At 39.6% G+C, this 13328-nt stretch overlaps 2 protein-coding genes across 5 annotated transcripts in view; one reads left to right on the forward strand and one right to left on the reverse strand.

Annotated features, from left to right (window-relative positions):
• The window catches only part of LOC121379403 (kelch-like protein 24), a 15946-nt gene continuing 2618 nt past the window's right edge, over nt 1–13328 (reverse strand). The window contains exons 1-2 of one of the 2 annotated variants that reach the window (XM_041508006.1): nt 4859–4951; nt 1–2115 (exon numbers count right to left, since the gene is read on the reverse strand). In XM_041508006.1, coding sequence (XP_041363940.1) covers nt 436–2109 — 1674 coding nt within the window. In that variant the 5' untranslated portion in view covers nt 2110–2115; nt 4859–4951 and the 3' untranslated portion in view covers nt 1–435. Of the gene's footprint in view, nt 2116–4858; nt 4952–13328 lie in introns of those variants that run through there. The other variant, XM_041508007.1, reaches the window with a different exon arrangement.
• On the forward strand, nt 1954–12224 carry LOC121379402 (kelch-like protein 24). Of its 3 annotated transcripts, none has more exons than XM_041508004.1 (2): nt 1954–2091; nt 9415–12224. In XM_041508004.1, exon 2 carries the CDS (start codon nt 9500–9502, stop codon nt 11207–11209), a length of 1710 nt encoding a protein of 569 aa, XP_041363938.1. In that variant the 5' UTR covers nt 1954–2091; nt 9415–9499; the 3' UTR covers nt 11210–12224. The 3 variants fall into 3 exon arrangements, with proteins under 3 accessions (XP_041363938.1, XP_041363937.1, XP_041363939.1); XM_041508003.1 differs by lacking the exon at nt 1954–2091 and adding an exon at nt 4990–5038; XM_041508005.1 differs by lacking the exon at nt 1954–2091 and adding an exon at nt 5008–5083.

A 13328-nucleotide genomic window follows, 5' to 3' on the forward strand; every position in this document is an offset into this window, starting at 1 on the left:
TTTTTATTCGGGCAAAAATCAGCCCGCAACCCCCCCCCCCCCCCCCCCCCCCCCCGACGCACACCTTACAAAAAATTGGAGCTTGTACGCTCATGAGCGCTAATCTTCTAAATAAATATAAAACAATGGTGTTAAAAGACGGGACGAGTTATATAAAGAGAGTTGACCATATACGAAAGCACCCAGAGTATTAAAACACATTTGTGTTTGAATTTTGCATTAGGAAACGATGTTTTAAGATGGAGAGACGAGACAATGGATTTAAACGTGTGTGTGTGTGGGGGGGGGGGGGGGGGGAGGATTGCACTCAAATTGGTACATTGCGTATTAGCAAAACAAAATTATGCAGTCAACTAAGTCCATTGCGTACATGTTGTTACGTAGTATCTCACAATCATAATGTTAGAATTTTATATTTTAACATCCATTTTCTGTCTATCTGTGTGAGCTATGGGACAGATATTCATACTTCAAATGTTGACGATTAATTACCACTTTTAGCCAATCGGAATCGCACAACGATCTCGGCAGCCTCTCTCTGGCAACACAGTAATTGTTGTACTTGGGATCAAATACCCGTAGTTCGTCGTAGTTTTTCAAATCTCCAACCTGAAGAATGATGATTTTTCTGTTGTGTCCGATAATTCTGAAATACTGACAGTCGAGGTCCTTGATCACGCTCACGATAGACGGGTGAGATTCTGAGCAATACTTGATGACGTTGCCGTCTGGGCTGATGACGTAGATACTGTCGTCGATGGTCAAAGCTTGGCTCCAGCATATATTAATTGGAAGATTCTCCAGCCCTGAAGATGTCCTAGTTTTCGTATTAAAACTCTGGAATATGGGAGTCTTCCTTTCCACACGGTTTCGTTTACCTCCAAAAATGTAAATGGTGTCGTGCAATACTGCCGCCGACATGCCGCCAACCGCAACCACCAGATCTCCCACTTTTCCCCAGCTCCCTGCAGCAGTGTTATATTCCTCTATACTGGACAAAGCTGTATCCATGGAGAACCCACCCAGACTGTACAGACATTCACTAGTCGCCACTAGCTCGTGGTAACAGCGACCATTCAGCATGGATGAGCACTCTTCCCAGCGGTTTCGTTTAGATTCGAACTTCACCAAGCGATCTGCAACCATACCCGTGGTTCCCCCACACACGTATATGTCACCGTTGTACGTGCACGAGGCCTTGCCGTCGGCGAAGTACGGGAACTTGGCCAAGGAGAAGCATTTCTTCCTCTGAAGACTGAAACAGATGACGTCCTGGCGTCTGCCGTCCACCATGACTAGCACCGGTTCGTTGCGTTCTTTGACGGCCTGGGGATCAATCGTCGACTTTGTGGCAGTTTTAGTCATTTGTTGAAGATATTCTTTACATTCTTTATTCTCTGTTAACAACGCATTGGACTCCAAAAGGGAGTTTATGTAAGTAGTGCGCATCAACGGAAACCTCAGATTGTGGAAGATCTCAAGCAGATGATTCACTCTGCTTTGCTCGAAGCGAATCCACGTCAGTGTCGCATCACAGACGGATTCTTCGTTAACGACATTCAAATTGTCGTCGTTTATCATCGACAGCAGTTCGTCCTTCGTGATGTCTTGAAACTCATCCCTGCGAGAGAGGTCTGAGAAATTGTCCACAATGAAATCCCACGCGTACTCCCGTAGCGTTGGGCAGCTGTACGCACTGGCGAGTCTCCACACCTCAAGGACGTTCTTCAGGGACAAGATGTCCAAGAGGAACTTCTCACAAATATGCAACAGAGTCGTGATCTGGAAGATGCTGGCGGTGCGCAGGAAGTCGACGACGTTTTCGTCGTTGATGTCGACGGTTCCATTGTACATGAAGTGGAGGACGTCGTGAAACGTCGACGGCGTGACGTTGTGGAGGGTAACCATGCCGTCAACACTCTCCTTCATACCAGAGGAGTACATGGCGTTGAAGAAGGATGACACCGCGGACAGCACGACGCGGTGACAGTGAAACGTCTCGCCCTGCACGGATATTGTCGTGTCCGTGTTCTTACCATTTTCCAGCTGACACACGAGGCCTTGGCATAGGTGGCGCTGGTGAACTTCTCTGTAAGTGTTAGTTTCCATCACAAACTGTGAATGATAAAAAAAAAAATATATATATATACTATAAACAGGACAATAACTTTGTGCAGGCGCGGGTTCAGGAAAATGGGCAGGTGAGGGTCTAGACAATGAAGAACAAACCTTTTAGGGTGGTAGGGGTGGTAGTGGTGGATAATGCTTCCCTGGAAAAAAACTATTACACAAAATAATTAGTTTGGAGCCGTGGGGTTTCGACCTCCATCCCACCTCCCCTGCGTGTGCTGTAACCTCACCGTGGTGCAGGGGTGTAACATTCTCTTTGAGAATGGCCAATACAGCACAAAATTGAAGTTTTGAGTAATATTCAGTATCCGTAAAATTCTGTGATATTTGTGTTTTTGCACAGTTCTTTACACTGTTTTTGAATTTTTATATTGATGTTGATCATCACTTTATTTATTTGCATTACCATAGTTTGACACCCAATAGCCGATGTATTTTTCGTGCTGGGGTGTCGTTAAACATTCATTCATTCATTCATTCCATCCCACCCCTGCACACGCACCTGCTCTTAAGATTTTATATCAACATTAATCGTATACAAGCAAACCTATTCAAACATATCTGCCATAAGAGTATACTTAAATGAACCAATAAAGTGCATATACCGTTCACAAGAAGTAGGGGGTATTGAAATTATTATATTTTTTAAGATTAACATGTTATGATACTTATAGTCTTTAACTACAATCGATAGTGTAGCCAAGTCATTATGGATTACATGTGATGTGACGTCTATATTCATAATTTGTTTTATTACCTTCGCACTCAAATGCAAGGCGTGCGCGCGTATAAGAATGGCTTTTCACAATCTCTCTATACTTAAAATGCTTAAATAATGCTACACGTGCACTTTTTGAGCATAAAAGGCTGTGATGACTCGGTCACTAGCCGATTGTAACATTGGAGGATGGTCTTTGAGTTATAGGGATGCTCCCGGCTGGACAAACAGACTTACACCCCCCAAAAAATGAATGTTTCATATTGTCAGTCATTAGCAGACACAGAACAACCGGTAGATTGCAGGACATTTGATTTCAACTTGTTTTCATGATTATATCCAATTAACGTTCAAACACGAATCCTGGGCACACACACCTCAGCTATCTTGGCTGTGTGTCCAGGACAGTGGGTTAGGTGTTATTTGTTTAGTGAGAGAGAAGAGGGTGTAGTGGCCTTACACCTACCCATTGAGCCCTTAAGAACTCGCTTTGGGTTGGAGCCGGTACCGAGCTGCGAACCCTGTACCTACCTGCCTGTAGTCCGATGACTTAACCACTGCGCCACCGAGGCCGGTAATTACAGGACAGATCACAACGGCCGCCACCTGACTTTAAGAGAGACTCATCGCCAGAGCCCTTCGTACAACAGCAAACTCAAAAAGGGAGCAGGGTTTCGATTCAGCACACACACAGTTCGTAACCGCCTGCATGCTGCTTTCTTACGTGTTCATAAACCGTACATTAATTTACATTTAACTGCTAGACATCGCCAAACTCGTCTGGAATGGGTGTTGGCGTCATTTGCCATTTATAAACGATCGTTGGTTAAATGTCATGTTACGTGTAAGGGCTTGGCTCAGGCTAAGTTATCAAGAGGCTGCAAGTGTACCTCATGATCGGTATGGAAGTGACTCAATAATGGTGTGCGGTGGCGTCACCATGGCACGTAGAACAGATCTCCACATTTGTCAAGGGAAGGTTACAGGTCTTTACTACAGGGATGAAATCATCAATCGTCGTGTTCTACTATTTCTTCGTCGTCATGGCGTAGGATTTGTGTTCTAGGATGACCTCGATGTATTAATGATTAATATGTCAAATAATTGTTATCAGCTAACTCGAAAATGATCAATTTAACGGTATATAGCGTACAACATGGGATTATTGTTGTATTAGAACAGGAATTGCCGCCTACCCGGTGGCTGCCTAGCAGCCATTCCGTGTTTTCGCTAGAGAGAGCGATCATAACCGTCCAAATATCCGTTTAGCTCTCGAACGACAGAGTACTCGGGCTCCGATTAAAAAATAAAAAACAATAGTTTTAGCAAATGTCCCCGTATTCTCTGAAAGTTATCAAATACTAAATGTTGTAGCCACCTTTTATAAATAAAAATGGCAGTTGGCTAATTTGGCTATGGGCATGGCGAACCCTGCCATCCTTATTCTGTTTCTCACCTGAGCTTCGACCACCCCAGACGCGTGTACAGGAGGGGAATTTCGGGGGTCGGGGGTCGAACCCATACACCCACCCAGCTCAAGCAAATTTGCTTCTTTTTCTTTTCAAGTTTCTAATTTATTTTCCGGATAAGCATCACTCGACCCATCTATAACCTATATATGTATGTATGTATATATATATATATATATATATATATATATATATATATATATTTTATTTATTTTTAAATCCTGTACAGTCATACAATGTACAGGCGTGTGCATCCTGCCAGCCTGCTCTTGCAGGTTATTAAGCTGGGGGGGTTGGGGTTGGGGGGGGGGGGGGGGGTTTGAATAAATATTTTTGGGTCTTAAGCTTGGTGTCATGTACTTCATCTCATCATAATGATCATATTCATGAATAGGTCTGATGTCATGGAATGAAACGTAACATATTCTTTTTTTGGGGTCATGTATCCATTTTATTTTAGCGGAAAATTGGTATTATATCAGTTGCTTTATTTGCGTTAACAATATGCCTAGTTATTTAACAAGGCAAATAATTGACGTACCTGTTCTGTTTACACCACTCTTGAAATAAACGAGTCTAGCACTTGTGACGTCTGACATCGTGCATAGCTTTGTTTACTATTTATCATACCAAGGGGACGTTATCGAAATGCTAACACTAAACTTCCGGGTTCGATTATTTCCCTTGGTTCGAGAATGTAACTTTGACCACGGTACTGATTGTAAGTTTATTTTATTTTCACACCGAATGAAGTACATGTCTAAAGGTACATTTGTGTCCAAATATCATTAAATTGAATAAATTACTGAACCACTAATATCCGTAGCTTAATAATGAACAGCTTAATTCGTAACTTAGTGTAATAATTTAATCGGTCTTAAACTTTAAGTTAAAGGGCGATAATCGAGGAATCACTTGTCGGTGTTGATATTCGGTGGCGTCGCGGTTAAGCCATCGGAGTACAGGCTGGTACGTACAGGGTTCGCAGCCCGGTACCGGCTCCAACCCAGAGCGAGTTCTTAAGGGCTCAATGGGTAGGTGTAAGGCTAGTGCACGGGGCACGTTATGTCAATACTAAGGTCGACGACAGTCACTATTCGCACCCTTGTTTTGGGTTCGTATACAAACGTGTCCGGTGTATCGGCGCGTCCGGTGATTCAGCGCACTTGGTATTTTGCTTAAGTATGCTTAGGAAGTTGTCATGTTGTTGGTGAATTAAAGTTCAATTCCGTTTTCAATGGTTAATCAAGTATCAACATATTTATTGTTAAGGGTGCAATTAAAAAACTAAACAAACAACATTATCAATAATTATATCATAATTTCAAAATAAATCATTCACCTGTTTTCGTGTATATAAACGCGAAGTAGGTCAGCCTTATTGATATTAAGAATGTTAAAACCAGTTTAAAAACACCTTTCCTACATTTTTAAAATGATCGTAAACAGTATAAATGTAATTATTTTTGTTCGGTTATTTTTATTTAAACTGAAAAGGAAAATGTTACACCTTAATTGACAGTCATTCCATTTCACAATTGTCACATTGTTATAAAAAAAATAAAAGCAAAATAAGATCCACGTGTGTGCACTATCTACATGAGAATTTTTTTTAATTCCTGTAGGCATCTTAGCCATGCATGACAATGAACATGTATGCATCTGCAGTACTGTGCCACTCAAGAAAACGATTCCGAAACTGATCATGAGATGGGTCATGTGTGATCGTTAATTTTCATAGTAATTTTTTTAACAAGACTAAACAAAAACGTACTAAAATAATTCTGGGACAATAGTGTAGCGTTTATGGGCTAAAAGTGAGGTCATGGGCGGTCTATAAATAGCGGGGTTAACGATCCACATCTACTGTGCCGAATCACCGGACATGCAAATCGTTTTGGATACAAGGGGATGGATATATTTATGCACCATTTTAAAATGTTTATTTACTACAGACATAAAACAATTTGTAGTGCATTTCAGATTATGCACTGCTTCGTTGGTGAGAGACACATTTTATTAAGTATTTTACAGTGTTCACATAGAAAATGATCCTTGAATGCTTAGGTATGCCGATACACCGGACAGCACTGTACAATAAATATAGCATATCTTACCGTAATTTCACTTGAAATCCATATTTCTTAAAAGGTACAATTTTTTAATCACAAGATTTTCTTCAAATACATTCAGATGCATTAGTAATGTTCAAACAAAAAAATTTCAATAGCAAGTTTGCATTGGAATTTTTCCAGCATTCTTAAAACGGAAACGTCATGTACCCAGTGTATGGTTATTGTAAGGCGATTCAAAGTGACATCATTGGAATACTGATGTCATTCAAATTCCAAATTAGCTATATTATTACAATGCTTCGCCACATTACAATAAAAAATGGTTACTAACCTTGACCCCTGTCAAATTTCTATAACAAGGAGACAACGTTGTTTACAGGTTGGTATTTTGTTATTTTTCATAACTCTGGACAAAATATTAATTTTAAGTTTCAAAAGATGAAAGAAATAAAAAGTACCTTTTGTTAAATATATCATATCAAAAAATTACTGTGTACGAAGCCAAAACAAGGGTGAGAAAAGTGACTGTCGTCGACCTTAGAACCACACATTCTACGTCCCTATGGACTAGTGTAAGGACACTACACCCTCTTCATTCTCACTAACCACTAACAGTTAAAGGGACATACCCTAGTTTTTAAACACTAAGGCATATATTTACTATTATAGCCCTTTTTAGATAACTGAAATCATACGTTACTTAGATTTTATTGTTTAGATTATCCATTTCCGCACATTCAAAGTTTTTTTGGTCATCCTGGTGTTTTTAATATCACAAAATGCATTTTTAATATTTTTAAAAATGCACGTGCGTCTGAGAATTAACAGTTATGGAGTTGAGTTTTGGTCTATTTTTAGAGGGTATTTCACCATTTCAAAGTCACAGACTCATGTTTCACTCAATTGTCATGGTATCCAAATGTGTTACAGGTTTGTAGACTAACTAAACTTATTGTTAATTTTCACGGGTTGAAACTAGGGTATGTCCCTTTAACAACTAACCCACTGTCCTGGACAAACAGCCCATATAGCTGAGGTGTGTGCCAAGGACAGTGTGCTTGAACCTTAATTTGATATAAGGATGGAAATAAGTTGAAATGAAATGAAATGATATTCAGTTCTTTGAACATGCATGTAATTTCACGAAATATATTAATAAATAAATAATATTTTATAAACCAATGATTTTTATACATGTATAATTAAAACTGACAACTTAATCTACTACTAGTAGGAAGGATGAAAATGGTTTATTTAACAATGCACTCAACACATTTTATTTACTGTTATGTGGCGTCGGACATATTGTTAAGGACCACACAGATAGTGAGGGAGGAAGCCCGCTGTCGCCACTTCATGGGCTACTCTTTTCAATTAGCAGGATAGCACATACAACGGCCTTTGATGTACTAGTCATGGTGCACTGGCTGGAGCGAGAAATAGCCCAGTGGGCCCACTGATGGGGATCGATCCCAAACCGACCGCGCATCAAGCAAGTGTTTTACCATTGGACTACGTCTCGCCCCTCCCCCCCCCCCCCCCCCCATTACCAGTAGATTCCTACTGTTGATATTACCCGATCATAAATTATGTATCATTGGATTGTGAACCAGTTTCGGTGAGCATAAGCATTCGGTTCTAAAGCATATCAATATTTATTAGTATTTCTAAGGTTCAAATGAGCACTTAACTGGCCGCTATATAGTTAAGTTTACCACACATGCATAAAAAAAACGTAGCATGCATTAGCAGTAAATATTATTAACTACGTAACCTGTTTCGGTGAGTAAAACTTTTAGTGGTATAACTTACAGAAAATCTTTCCAACACAAAACTTTTCAGTGTTTTATCAAAACATGTATGTTGTTCAACAAAATGTGTACTTATAATAATAATTTATAAAAATTTATTGTGAATATTTTAAGGCAAATTACAAAATGGAGTCCTCAAGAATCAGTGTTAACAGACATCATTTTGGGAAAACAGATATAACAATTCTGATGTCTTGCAATGGTGTTATAAGTTGAGAAAATTAATGGTTATAACAGTAAAATTGTTTAAATATATAAACAGATATCCAGAAAGATATTTATGTTGAAACATATAAAAACCATATATATTTTGGGCAAGTATCTGAGAGAGGTTTGTCAGTAGACAGTCACAATCATGTGACTTCAATAACTAGATAGCAGTACAGTTGAGAATAGACAAAAATAGTTTTTAAAATTATGTTTTCTTTCAAATGACAGTCTTTGAAAATCATAGAAAAGAAGTATTAAGAAATGTGTCATGTTTATGAGTAAATCAAGTTCAATCTTGCTTTCTTTGCTCCTTTTAACTTTATTTTTATTAACATTTCTGTGAATTTGACAGATATTTGTTACTCTCCCCATGCAAAAGTCAACAACGTCAGAAATCTTCAAATGTAGTACTGTTGCGCACAAACGACGCAACCACCGAAACAGGTCCCTCACCGAAACAGGTCAACAGATGATAATTTTCAAACAGATTAATTAATTTAGTATCTCAATCTTTGTTTAGCTGATAACATAATATAAAGTTATTTAATCAAATTAAAGACAAATTAAAATTATGTTAGTACTTTTTTTTTACTTGTAAATACTAATAAGGAAAGAAATGTTTTATTTAACGACGCACTCAACACATTTTATTTATGGTTATATGGCATCAGATATATTATGGGCTACTCTTTTCGATTAGCAGCAAGGGATCTTTTATATGCACCATCCCACAGACAGGGTGGTACATACCACGTTCTTTGATATACCAGTCGTGGTGCACTGGCTGGAACGAGAAATAGCCCAATGGGCCCACCTACGGGGATCGATCCCACACTGACCGCGCATCTAGCGAGCACTGTACCACTGGGCTACGTACCAAATAGAAGAAACAAATATTTGAAACATTACACAAAGTATAATGATACTACTTTAAAACAATCAAATAATCTAAAGTTTGAACAATTATTCAGTTTTTAATTCCCATTTTTGTTAATTTTCAGATCAGCATGTAACAACACCACAAGACTTTAAACTACAATCTACTATTGAACTAAAGACTAGTGAAGTATTTCTGTTGCTGACACCATGTCACAGAACAATGACGGTAGATCCATACTGATGGAACACTTGCGGACAGGTCTTCGTCGTTTCTATGATGACAGACGTTACACAGACACTGAAATTATAGTAGACAATACAAGCTTTTTCTGTCATCGAGTCATTATGGCTGCAGTGTCTCCTTATTTTGATGCCATGTACTCATCAGGAATGAAAGAGAGTCAAGATGGCATAGTCATGCTGCAAGAGGTTGACAGAGAAACGTTCAAGGCAGTGATAGACTTTATCTACTTTGACAAAAAGATTTTGACTACTGAAAATGTACAGGTGCTGCTTCATGCTTCAGTTATGCTTCAGATCAGATCCCTTCAGCTGCACTGTGAAGAATTTCTCCTTGGTAATGTAGATGCAGAAAATTGTCTTGCGATGTGGAAGCTGGCCCATGTCTACAATTGTGAGTATCTTATTACGAGACTGCACCCGTTCGTTGCATCCCACTTCCCAAAGATTTGGCTCACAGACGACTTTCTTCAGTTGGAAAAACAAGAAGTCTTGGAGCTTATTGATAGCAATGACCTAAAAACACCAAACGAAGAAATGGTCTGTGATGCTGTGTTTAAATGGATAACAAAAGACTTCCAGAACAGAAGCCAGTTTGTTGATGAGCTGTTTGAACACCTACGGCTTCCCCTTGTTAGGGCAGAGTACCTCGTTGAAGTTCTAGAACAGCATCCCTTTGTCAGAGAAAGTGAGAGATGCCGCAAAGTGCTGGAGGAAGCTAAACGATACCATCTTCTCCCAGCAAGAAGATCGGAATTCATATCCCCTAGACTTACTTACAGAAATTATGGAGCCTACGAAGAAGTCATTTGTTGTATTGGAGGCAGTGGGAATATTAGTCGGACTTCTCGAGAGGTTATCTGCTACAGCTGTCAGCAGCAAACGTGGTTCACTTTATCAGCAATGATCTATGACCCTGGCATCGAATTTGCCTCGTGTGCATACGGCAACGCGATATTTGTGTCTGGTGGGTCGGGGAAACTCAAAGGTCTCATGTATTTCCAGAGCGTGCAGAATAAATGGTTTGCGTGTGAGACTCTACTCATGGGTCGCAGGCGCCATTCGATGGTGGCAGTTGAGGACAGTCTGTATGTCCTGGGCGGCTATAACGACACGCTCACGGAAGATGACAAAACCCTCGCCAGCATAGAAGAATTTAACATAACCATGGGACAGTGGCAGCTAGCAGGCTACTTAACCATGCCCATCAGATCAGCATCCGCGTCTGTTATTAAAGGAAACGTCTTTGTTTTTGGCGGAATTACTATGAACGACGCAGAAGTACAGTCTGTCCAATGTTTCAACATCAGGAACAGAACTACGACCGTGGTCTGTAACCTGCCGTTTTCCTCCGGCTTGACGTCTTCTGTTGTGTTGAACAGGGAAGTGTACATCATCGTACCAGACGGAAAGATCCTGTCCTACAACCAAGAGTCTGAAGTGGCATACAAGTCGACTGTGCCAAATTTCCACAGGTGTGGTTACGGCATTGTTCAGCACGAAGGAAAGGTGTTCATATTGGGAGGAATAGGCTCCAGTAAAACCTATAACGAAATACTGACCTTTGACCCTGCGAATTCGTCCGTGGAAGAATACGGCAGAACTCGTTTGCCGCACGAATTGTTTGGATTTGGTTGCGTAAAAACTGTGATTAGCAAGTCATTCCTTGTGAACTGACGTACACATATACTGTACATACAAATATATACCAGTGTGTGTGTGTGTGTGTGTGTGTGTGTGTGTGTGTGTGTGTGTGTGTCTGCGCGCGTGCATGTGATATGATTTTTTTTTTAAACATGGACATACTGAAAGGTGCAAGACGTAGATTTATAGTGGCAGTCTTCTTAGTCGTTTATAGACTTGTCATGACTCAACTGTTTTCAGTTAGTTTTTTTCTTGTACACCTTTAAAACATTTGCCACGCGGCAAAGTAATATTGCAGTTTCAGCAGAGGAGAATTTGAATTCCGCACAAATGGGTCTAAATGATCAACTTGCTGAACTTGTTAGGTCCTCTCCATAATACTAGTACATATAATTTAAAAAAGCAGAGGTCGAAATTGGCGAAAATTCCTGCCGGATTTTCGCTCCTGTAAGCTATAAATTCTGCCGGCCCGAATCAAAACCTTCCGAACCAAACATGTCTGACTCAGACTAATGTGTGAATTGCCAGTCCGACAGGACGACATACAGACCGGTAAAAGACGGTCGGGACGGCTGTATTTTGACCCCTGCATACGAGTGGGAAGATGCTAGCAACTGAAAGGGCCAGAAATGTATTAATTCGCCTTCCAGCGGGGAGGAGGCCATTGCATTATCGATTGAGTTTAGAGGAGGGGAGGACCCTTGCCCACTTCCCACACCGTTCCTGGCGCCTTTTTAAAAAATTGTATTAACTCGACAATGATATATTTATATTTTTTCAATCTAAAATGAAAACGAAATGCAATATCCCAAAATGGAAAAAATGTTTTTAAATTAAAAAATGGGCTGCTAATGAGCGTTATCGCCGTTATATTTCATAGCTGACACCTGCTTTCAAGTGTCAGCTGATTTCAATAACTCGTACTTCATACCGCCATACTGTGATCATGTTTAAAATCTTGCAAAGCCTTGTTTACAATAATATATTGTAGTCATATCGTCACTTGTTATTAAAGTTCGTGGACGTACAGAGATACGACACTGGCTAAGTTAACTGTTTTGTTGTTTTGTTTAATCTGGTAAGGCCAATCATTTAGACACTAATTAGCCGACCTTTTTGAGCTGGGGTGTTGTTAAACATTCATTCATTCATTCATCCATTCGTTCATTCATTTATTCATTAGCCGAAATGTTTTTCATGCTGGTATGTTGTTTAACATCCATTCAATCATTATTGGAACCAATACCTTGGTGTTGGACAGGTTGGGATCACCTTCGCAATTAAGTACTGATCCAATAGGCATTAAAAAGATAATAATATTAATTAAATTAATTAATTAATAATAAAATAAAATGAAGTAGAAGAAAATGTTTAGGTAACGTGCGAAAACAATGTATATGGTTGGGTGAGGTGGTTTTAATTTTTAATTTATTTATTTTAAACTATTCACCCCTAGCCTACAGGTTTAGATAACGTTTGTACTCCTGTTTTGGGGGTGTGTGGGGTTTTTTTTATTATTACCTAAATATTAATATTTTTCACAAATTTAGTTGTCCCTTTTTATCTTGGTATAAACAATTATATTTCCACCACTAGATCACATTGATTAATTAATCATCGCAGTGGCGAATCCAGAAAATCAATTTTTTTAAATATTATTTATTTATTGTTTAACGTGTGTATGTGTGTGTGTGTGGGGGGGGGGGGGGGTGCAATGGCATGTGGCCTAAGGCCACAACCATTCCCAAAGGGATTCCTCTGATTCTGCAACGTAAAAAAAATGAAAGATAGAAAAAGAGTAAAATTTAGGGTAACTGAGCGCCCTTAGATCCGTCACTGCATCGGCTATTTGTTTGTTTTGTTTTAGGAGCACATTAATTAATTAATCATCTATTGGATGTCAAACATTTGTTAATTCTGAATTGTCGGGTGAAACCCTTTACATTTGTTTTTCCATTAACAGCAAGGGATTTTTTATGTGCGCTTTCCCATGCACAGATTGGAAAATGCATACCGTGTGCACGGCCTTTGACCGGTTGTGGTGCACTGGCTGGAACAAGAAAAATCCAATCAGTTGAATGGATTCACCGAGGTGATACAATCCTGCGACGCAAGCACCCCATGCGAGCGCTCAACCGACTGAGCTATATCC

Source organism: Gigantopelta aegis, chromosome 8 (assembly GCF_016097555.1).
Source record: "Gigantopelta aegis isolate Gae_Host chromosome 8, Gae_host_genome, whole genome shotgun sequence".
NCBI lineage: Eukaryota > Metazoa > Mollusca > Gastropoda > Neomphalida > Peltospiridae > Gigantopelta > Gigantopelta aegis.